General features: G+C 54.4%; 1 protein-coding gene and 1 long non-coding RNA gene across 2 annotated transcripts in view; both read left to right on the forward strand.

Moving 5' to 3' along the window:
• Positions 1-9660, forward strand: part of LOC125752465 (uncharacterized) — a 148849-nt gene that overhangs the window by 84420 nt on the left and 54769 nt on the right. The window lies entirely within an intron of this gene.
• RRAS (RAS related) lies at positions 1380-5267 on the forward strand. Its single transcript, XM_025424244.3, has 6 exons — positions 1380-1576; positions 3518-3605; positions 3733-3835; positions 3917-4025; positions 4721-4839; positions 4915-5267. Exons 1-6 carry the CDS (start codon positions 1424-1426, stop codon positions 4997-4999), a joined length of 657 nt encoding a protein of 218 aa, XP_025280029.1. The 5' UTR covers positions 1380-1423; the 3' UTR covers positions 5000-5267.

Below are 9660 nucleotides of genomic sequence, written 5' to 3' on the forward strand. Positions count from 1 at the left end.
GGTAGCCCGCAACAAGGCCCCACGGTGCCCTGCGCGCGCGCGGAAAGAGCTGCGGAACAGGAAGTGACGTAAGAGCACTCAGCAGGGCCGCTGCAAGGGAATTGTAGTTCTGAAGAGTGGACAGTAGAAAAAAAGCTGGACTGGCTGGGAGTTGCGCCGCCCACCTTCTGGGGATCCCAGAATCCCCGTCTTCTAGTCCCCTCTAAATTTAGAACCAAGGAGCCCGACCCTACAACCTCCTCCTTTAGGATGGAAAAGTCCAAATTCCGATTTCCTCTCACTTAGCAGGAGTCCAGACTCCCATTTTCCTCCTCCCTGGGACTTGGGAGTTCAACCCTGACTTCCTCACAACCCTGAGTCGGGCCTGAGGGCCCTTCCTTCCTCAGACCATTCCCGGTCTCAAGCTCGTTCTTTACACAGACACAAATGTTGGGGTTCCCAACTCGAATTCCCTCGGATCCAGAATTCTGAATTCCCGGCCTCACCAACCCCTGTACCCAAGAGTCTGGGCCCTCAGCTCCCTCCTTTACTGAACCTAGTAGTAAGGACTCCCAGATCCCTTCCTCCCCCGGACCCAGGAGTCCAGGCCTTCAGTAATCATTCTCTCCGAGAGACCCCGGAATCTGGTTCCTCAGCCTCTTCTTCCTTCAAGACTCAGAAATCCTGGCCCTGGGCCCTTCATGACCCAGCTACCCCGGCTTGGGCGAGCTGGCTCAGGGATTAGGAATGCAGTGATCTCACGGCCCCTCCCTGTCCCGTTACCCCGCTGTCCCCCTCCAGGGCCCCATCTCCCCTCCCAGTCTGTCTTCCGCTTGGCAGGGACTCCGGGAACCGGAAGCCTGGGTCCCTTAGCGGGCGGAGACTCCAGCGTCCAGCCTAGACGCCCGGGTCGGAAGTTTGGCTGAGATCCCAGGACGGAGGTGGAGCCTCCCTCAAGACCAGCTCCTTCCTCGGAGCGCGCCTATATACGGCCGCGCGCGAGTCGACCAGCCCCGCCTATTAAGACGAGGCCTCTGGGGTGGTGCCCTGAGAAGAGGTGTCTCCGGGGTTCTCATTTGCATAGCACCTCTCCGAACACTTTTCCCGACCTGTCTGCTGCAAGAGTGAGAGCGCTTATTAGCATAGCCACGCCCCCAGACGGCCCGCCGGCAGAGAGCGCGTGGCGCTGCTCAGGGCGAGCAGAGTCCTTTCATTAGCATATTCCCGCCCCTTTCGGAATTCCCCTTCGCAACGAAAGCCTTTCCCCTACCCTTATTAGCATAGCTCCTCCTTTTCCCTGGCCTGGCCTCGTAAGTGTCCGGAGACTCGAGTCCTTCTCTCCGGAGCTCATGATTATGCAGTAGCCTTATTAGTGTGGCCCGCCCCCTAGGCCCCGCCCGGCTCCCCCCTAGGCGGTAGCGGCGGCGGCGGCAGCGGTGGCGACATGAGCAGCGGGGCGGCGTCCGGGACAGGGCGGGGGCGGCCCCGGGGCGGGGGGCCGGGGCCCGGGGACCCCCCACCCAGCGAGACACACAAGCTGGTGGTCGTGGGCGGCGGCGGCGTGGGCAAGAGCGCGCTGACCATCCAGTTCATCCAGGTAGTGGGCCCTCACCCGGGGGGGTGCCCCCGGGACCCAGAACTGAGCCCTTTGGGAGATCCCTGAGACCCCGATTTCCTCTCGATCCATCACTGAGACCCTCCTATGAGACCTTCTAATCTTAAAAAAGTCCTCTCAGATGGTGACCCCGAGTCCCCTCCCCTCCAGGGCCTCCACCCCCTACACTAGGGACCTTCCTCCTATACTGGCATCCTGAAACCCACCATCCCTCCTCCCACCAGTATCCAAGACCCCGCTTCCCTGCTGACTTGACCCTGAGCACCTCCTGGGAGCACCTAAGTCCAGAAGTCACCCCATTTTGATCCTAAGCGCTCTCATAGGCCCCCACCCCTCTGGTGTCACTTCCCCCTACCCTGGGCCCCATCTCCCCCAGATCCCAGATCCCAGCTTCCTCTCTTAGCCACCCAAAGCCTAACTGGGAGATTACCACAGTCTAGATACTTAGCTCTCCGAGAATCTAGAAATTGTGCCCAGACTTTGCCTGGGGCCCATCCAGGACCATCTGGTCCTGAGGGAGACCCCCTCAGACCCAAGAGATTTCAGAAAGATCCTGCCCCTCGGTCATTCCAGAGGACTCTTAAGACCACACGTCCTGTCCTGAGGAGCCCCCATCCCACCAGACCCAGATCTCCACCCTCCCCCAGGGAAAACCACTCACTCCTCCATGTTGAGTTTTCCTTCAGTCTAACTCCTTGAGCGCCTCTCAGAAACCTTGGCTAGCCTCCAAATCACCTCCATGAAGAAGCCCTCAGATTCTTGACACCCCCAGAGAGACCCATTTCTTAGGACTTTCTCTGACCCTATAAATGCATCTCAGGGTATCTGAGACATGCACCTATATTCTATGACAGACCTCCCAAGTGTGCATTTTGGGCTCTCCCCAGCTCTCACCCTGATTACTTCTCCAGATGTGTTCTGAAGACATGCCAGTAATCCCCCCCATGGCGTGATCCCTGTACCCTCCTTTCAGGACAAGCCCTCACCAAGCATCCCTCCCCTAACAGACAGGATGCAGCTCTCAGACCCCCAGCTACCAGATTACCCCTTCTCTCCCGAAAATCCACCCTTTGCCCAGGAAACCTCCACCCCATTCCCAAGGGGAACCCTCCCACCTTAAAGAAACCTTAGAAAGGTGTCTGCTTCTGAGATGCTACTGCTGAGCCCCAGACCCCTCAAGAGACCCCAGCCAGTGCCTGCATGGGAGCTCCGGCCCAAACAGAAAAAGGCCCCAGCCCTGGGCCCCTTGCACCCAGGGGCAGACCCAAAGTTGGCCAAAGGCCTGGCTGGAGGCTGGCGTGACCCAGGCAGGAAGGGAGGGGCCCAGCCTGCGGGTGGGGCAGCTTCTCTGCTGCTGGATTGGAACTGGGACCTTCCCCTGGGAGGAGACACAAGAAGCTGCCTGAGGAGAAGGAGGGGGAGAGGGAGGAGGAGGAAGAAGAAGGAGAAAAAAAGAGGGAAGAGGAGGAGGTGGAGGGAGAGATACAGACAGGCAGATATTCTGGACAATAAGAGTTCCCAATAACTGAGCACTTACTATATCCAGGCCATACATTAAATGCTTAACAGGGATTTCCCGGGAATCTCACAAACGCTAGATTAAGTGTAGTTCTATTTTTATCCTTAATTTCCAATTGAGGTTCAGAGAGGGGAAGTGATTTGTTCAGTGCCACACAGCCAGGATGTAATCACCATGTAGGAGATGTGTTTTATACCAGAAAGATTGAGGATTGGGAGAGACTCAGAAAAAGGAGAGACTGGGTAGGGCAGGAGGAAGGGATAGAGAGAGACCCACAGAGAGGGGAACAGGGACCCAGAATGAAGGGGGAGACAGAGTCCAGGAGCAGGGCTACATCATCTCTCCTGGGGCACTGCGGGTCCTGCAGGAGCTGCAGTAACAGTATCTTCTCCCTGCCCCACCAGTCCTACTTTGTGTCTGACTACGATCCCACCATCGAAGACTCCTATACGAAGATCTGCACGGTGGATGGTGTCCCGGCCCGGCTCGACAGTGAGGGCAGCAGGGAGTGGACCCAGGGGGAGGTGGGGGAGGGCTGGGGATCGTGGTGGGGCTGAGGGCTCCCTGGAGTGGCTTTTGGGAGCCTCATCCCCACAGCGGCCCCTCTCCCCATCTGCAGTCCTGGACACCGCAGGCCAGGAGGAGTTCGGTGCCATGCGGGAGCAGTACATGCGCGCTGGCCACGGCTTCCTGCTGGTGTTTGCTATTAATGACCGGCAGAGGTGAGAGGAGGCGAGGGTGGTGGAGCAGGGCAGACCGCGCCGATCGGCTGGCTAGACCTCACCCTCGGGCTTCCTCCGCAGTTTCAACGAGGTGGGCAAGCTTTTCACGCAGATCCTCCGAGTCAAGGACCGAGACGATTTCCCCATCGTGTTGGTTGGGAACAAGGCTGATCTGGAGACACAGCGCCAGGTCTGGGATACCCCATCCCCCCCACTCCCTGCCCCTGGCGCCACACCAGGGGGCCCCATCTCAGCCTCGGAGGCTTCTTTCAGTGCATATTCTGTGTCCTCACTGCAGCATCCTCTTCTGGCTCCCCTGGTCCTGCTCTTTCTGTTGTCACGCACATCACTAAATCCTCCAAGTTGGGTCTTCCCTGGAAGACCATGGCTGGATGGGACAAAGGGCTCCCCAGCTCTTCCACCTGGCACTCGACTCCCACCAGGTCTTGTCCCTTCCTTTCTCTGCTCTCAGCACTTCCTACACACAGAGACTATGGTGATTGCCACAACAGAACTCATCTTTCAAATGAAGCCTTTGGGGGGTTTCCAGCCTTGGGACCTTTGCTCAGGCCTCTGTAGGGAGCACCCTGACTTCTCTGTGGGTGGGAGTGTGGCGTGACCTCAGTTATCTGATGTAGATGTTCAGAAGTGCAAAGGTCTGTGGTGCCCTCCCAGACTCCTTAATGGTGCCGAGCCTCCTTGGCATGTTCCCCATGATCTCCTTGGAACTTCAACTCTGTTATGTGACCCCCACACTGTCACCCCCTTTAGAGCATAGTGTCTTTGTGCGTCCCACAGCTGCATCCCCCCCCCCCCCCCCCCCCCCCCCCGCATCGAGCACAGACACCTGATACCTCTCCTCCCTGTTTCCTGTCCCTGTCCCAGGTCCCCCGATCTGAAGCCTCTGCCTTTGGCGCCTCCCACCACGTGGCCTACTTCGAGGCCTCAGCCAAACTGCGCCTCAATGTGGACGAGGCCTTTGAGCAGCTGGTGCGGGCTGTCCGGTGAGCAGAGCGCCCTTCCCTTGTTGTCCATGCCCCTGGCCCCTGTGACCCAGACTCACCAGCTTCTCCCCACAGGAAGTACCAGGAGCAGGAGCTCCCGCCCAGCCCACCCAGTGCCCCCAGGAAGAAAGACGGAGGCTGTCCCTGCGTCCTCCTCTAGCCCGGGTGCAAAAGGAGCAGCCAGCATGAGCTCTCGGGACCAGCTGCCTTCACTGAGCTCTTTCCCCTTCTGGGTTTCCCAGGATACACTACACCCCCATCCCAAATTCCTGGCCTTCTCCAGGACATCGCCACTGTGTGCCTTCTGCCGAAGCCTTCCTTCCCCACCCAAGCCCCTGGGTGAGGGGCTCCCGGGCTTCTGGGTCACTGCTGTATATAACTCCCCTCTCTACCCCCAGGGAAATAAACGTCACTGCCAATGTCAGAAAGTGCTTCTTGAGAAGGGAAAAGTGGCTCCAGGGTGGTGGGTGGACTGGGTACAAACACGTAAAGCCTCACTCCACCTCTGTCCATAGGATCTTGAACCCTTGACTCGGTAGGGAGGTGGTGAGGGGGGGTTCAGAAGACAAGACAGGCCAGGTGTCTGGACCCGTTTCACCTTCAACAGGGCCATTCTGCCCTGTTGTGTTTCAGTGGGCATTTTGCTGGGATAGGGGTGGAACACCTGAAAAAAAGTTTTTCTTTGCTGGAAAGTTCTATAACTGCACTGTTCACTTAAGATAGCCAGAAGCTACACATGGCTATTTCAATTTATTGGGTAGTGGTGTTCTAGAAGTCTCCAGGATCTTGGAAACGGGCCCATGCTATAGCCCCTGCCTGCCCCTTCTCACTTCCAATATGTATTGAAGACAGACCTTTTGGCTACAGGAGGGAGAAGGGACAGGTGGGCGGAATGGTGTTAAGCAGGTGGCTGGCAAGTTCCCATTTCCAGAAAATTCTCAATTGGGCTGACATCTGAGTCCAAACCCTTAATCCAACTCGTGGCCAGTGTAGACACATTCCGTCTGAACCTCTCCCCTGGCAGAGGGTGGAGTCATCCTATGGCCACCCCAAATAGTTGCTAACTCGCTTGTCTGGAAACCCTTGGAGTCCCCCATGTTCAACCCAGGAACCCCAATTCTGCAATCTGCTAACCTGGAAGGCTGGTGCCAGACTGGGAGACCACCGCTCGCCCATCTCCCAAGCCTGACAGGCATCCCTGAACCCCAACACCTAGTCAACACAGCAGGTCAAAAAGTTCAGCCTCAGTCCCCATGCCCTGGCATTTTGATCTGCACCCATTACTGTCACCAATTGATCTATCTTCCTACTCCCACATCTGCTACATTTGGGCAAAAATCTGTGGGCCCCTGGACCCAAACTGACCCATCCCCTCACCCACCACAGAACCCACTTCCTGATTCAAGGGTAAGTGATGGCCCTGGCAGCAGTTCTGCCAACTTCAGTCAAGTGCCTCTGTTTTCTCAGCTGTAAAACGGGGGTGATCACAGAGCTACTTCCGAGAGGCCTTTAGCAAGAGATCTGCACCCAGAAGACAAACAGCATTTGCAATATACTAAGCACTCTCTATCAGTGACCGAGGCCCCACTGTTCTCCTGCCCCAGAACCATGAATGTCCCTCTGTATTCCAGATTAGAACAATGATTAGCTAAATATCCCTTTCCGGGTTTCATTATCACAGAATCCTTGGCCTGTGTTCAATCTTCCGTCCTGGGAATAAGCGTGGCTCCAACGTTTTGTGCTCCCCATTCACTCCCTCTGCTCACTTGGGGCCCAACCCCTGCAGGAGAGGGAGTGGGAGGAGGTTGGGTTCTACCACTTTCCAGACAAAGTCTGACATCTCCACCTAACCCCAGCCGGAGGTGAGGCACTCTCAGGGGTCAGTGGAGTCCCAAGCCAAGGTCTCTCTCCCTGGGTCCCCCTGGCAACGCTGCTCTGGCAGAAGGCCTGTCTTTTTTGCACTGTCTCTCCGGGCCAAGTTCTTGGCTGGGACACCCCACTTAAGGACAAATATGCACTTTGCAGAGGTGATGAAAGCTACTGCTTACCCTCAGGAAAAGGCACACGTACAAACCCACACAACTTGGCAGGCCATTTTTGGATGGTTTGCGATCACCACCTACCCAGAGCTCATCAGAGAGCGGTGTAGGGGGCTGGCGTGGCCTACTTGGCATCTCCCTAGGTCCATGGGCACCTCTCTCTGGTTCCTGCTCTCCTCGAGGCTCTGGTGGGCCCTGTCAACGATTCAAAGTCCCTCAGGGTTTTGAGGGTTCTCTTTATCCATCTTTGCCACTCTCTCCTCCTTCTGCCACATCTTGGACCTCCAATAAGCCTCTTGGGGTATCTTGCTATGGCTAACAGGCACTAAAAGCCAGACAGTGCTAAGTGCTTCAAACATTTGGTGTTCCTGCATGTCGACAAAAGCCCATCTTACAAATGACAAAGCTGAGGATATGGGCTGGTATCCAACCCACCTGCTTAGTGCTAGAGTGGAGATTCAAGTTTGGGCAGTTGGATTCCAAAATCCACCACCAGGTTACCTGGTCCCCAAAGGGAGGATACTGCCCTGCCGCCCACCTTCTGAACAAGCCACCCACATGCTATAGAAGAGCTCCTAGGGATCCCTGGGTGGCGCAGCGGTTTGGCGCCTGCCTTTGGCCCAGGGCGCGATCCTGGAGACCCGGGATCGAATCCCACGTCGGGCTCCCGGTGCATGGAGCCTGCTTCTCCCTCTGCCTGTGTCTCTGCCTCTCTCTCTCTGTGACTATCATAAATAAATAAAAAAAAATTTAAAAAAAAAAAAAAAAAAAAAAAAAAAGAAGAGCTCCTATCTGAGGCAACACTGATGGTGAAAACTTTGGCTACAATTTGACATACCAGAACTTTGAACGTGCCAGAACTTTGAACATGTCACTGCCTCTGAGGCTGCATCCCAATGTGCTACAGGCCATGGTTCAAGGATACCAATGGTTCATCCTCGCCCCTCTGAACTCCCATTAATTTTAAAAGCCTATCATCCATCATTGACTCTCCCATGAAGATCCTTAAATGTTACTATAAAGCCAGAGCTCTAGAGTCATTAACACTGGTGTTGGTCCAGACAACATCCAAGGTTATAGGACAATGGGGGCTCTTCCTCAATTTCACCAGGAAGAGAATCTACCTAGAATTCTGATGGTCTACCCTTAAATCTCACACTGGGTCAGTACGTACTGACCAACCATCATCAGTGCCGAAGCCAGGGTTCTAGAATACCAATAGTCCATTTTTTATAACACTCCGGTCTCTAGAATGACAACAGCTTAATCACTGCCTACACGTTGGGTTGCAGTTGACCTCCAGATTGTCACTTCTTACTTTACGACACTGCTCCGCAAATGTGAGTGTGCATTAGAATCTTCCTGGATTTTGCTCAAAAGTGGGTTCTGACTCAGCACATTGGAGACTCAGCCCAGAGTCTACATTTCTACAAGCTCTTGCAGAGGGGTGGGGGTAAGCAATGGACAGAACTCCCAAGGGCAGCAACCCTGGGGCACATTCTGAGCAGCACCAAGTTTGAGAACACAGGAATTCACCCACAGCCCCATGTGCTGGCCTCTCAACTGCTAGTCTGCACATGACCTCGTAGTTTCAGGGTTCAAAACCACAAGTGATCCACACTTGAGTCTACATTAGGCAGCCAAGAAAAAGCTGGTCAACTCCCTGACACCTGCCACAGCCTGTACCACTTTAAAAACATCCACAAACGGTCTGCCTTTGGCTCAGGGAGTGATCCTGGAGCCCCAGGATCGAGTCCCACGTCGGGCTCCCTGCATGGGACCTGCTTCTCCCTCTGCCTGTGTCTCTGTCTCTCTCTCTCTCTCTGGGTCTCTCATGAATAAATAAATGAAATCTTAAAAATAAATAAATAGATCCACAAATTCCTTTGCTTTTCCCTCCTAGAAGCACAGCTAAATCCCCCTTTGAATGGGTACTGGGTTTAATGACTCCCTTACAATGAAAAGTATGTAGGAGGCAATTGTATGTTAGGACATAAAATTCTTGTGACTTCTTGCTCTCTCCCTGGGACCACTTGCTCTGGGGGAAGCCAGATGTCATGTCCTGGGGACACACAAGCTGCCCCATGGTTAGACCCACATAGCAAGGAACTGAGGACTCCAGCCCACAGCCAATCAGCACCCTTTAAAAAAGCCACTTTAGGGTGCCTGGGTAGTTCAGTCTGATAAGTGCATTTGGCTCAGGTCATGATCCCAGGGTCCTGGAATCGAGCCCCCAATCTAGATCCCTGCTTAGCGGGGAGTCTGCTTCTCCCTCTCCCTCTCCCCTGCTCATGCTTGCTCTTTCAAAAAAAAAAAAAAAAAATATATATATATATATAGGACGCCTGGTGGCTCAGGGGTTGAGCATCTGCCTTTGGCTCAGGGTATGATCCCGGATCCTGGGATAGAGACCTGCATCAGGTCTCTGTAGGGAGCCTGCTTCTCCCTCTGCCTGTGTCTCTGATCCTCTCTCTGTGCCTCTCATGAATAAATATTTAAAAAATAATAATAAATAAATAAATACATATATACATACATACAATCTTGGGGCACCTGGGTGGCTCGGTGGTTAAGCACCTGCCTTTGGCTCAAGCCATGATCCTGGGGTCCTGGGATTGAGTCCTACATCAGGCTCCCTGCATGGAGCCTGCTTCTCCCTCTACCTATGTCTCTGCCTCTCTCTGTCTCTCTCATGAATCACTAAATAAAATATTTAAAAAATAATAATAAAATAAATAAATATAATCTTTTAAAAAACCACAAAAAACAAACCTAAGCCACC

Source organism: Canis lupus, chromosome 1 (assembly GCF_003254725.2).
Source record: "Canis lupus dingo isolate Sandy chromosome 1, ASM325472v2, whole genome shotgun sequence".
Classification (NCBI taxonomy): Eukaryota; Metazoa; Chordata; class Mammalia; order Carnivora; family Canidae; genus Canis; species Canis lupus.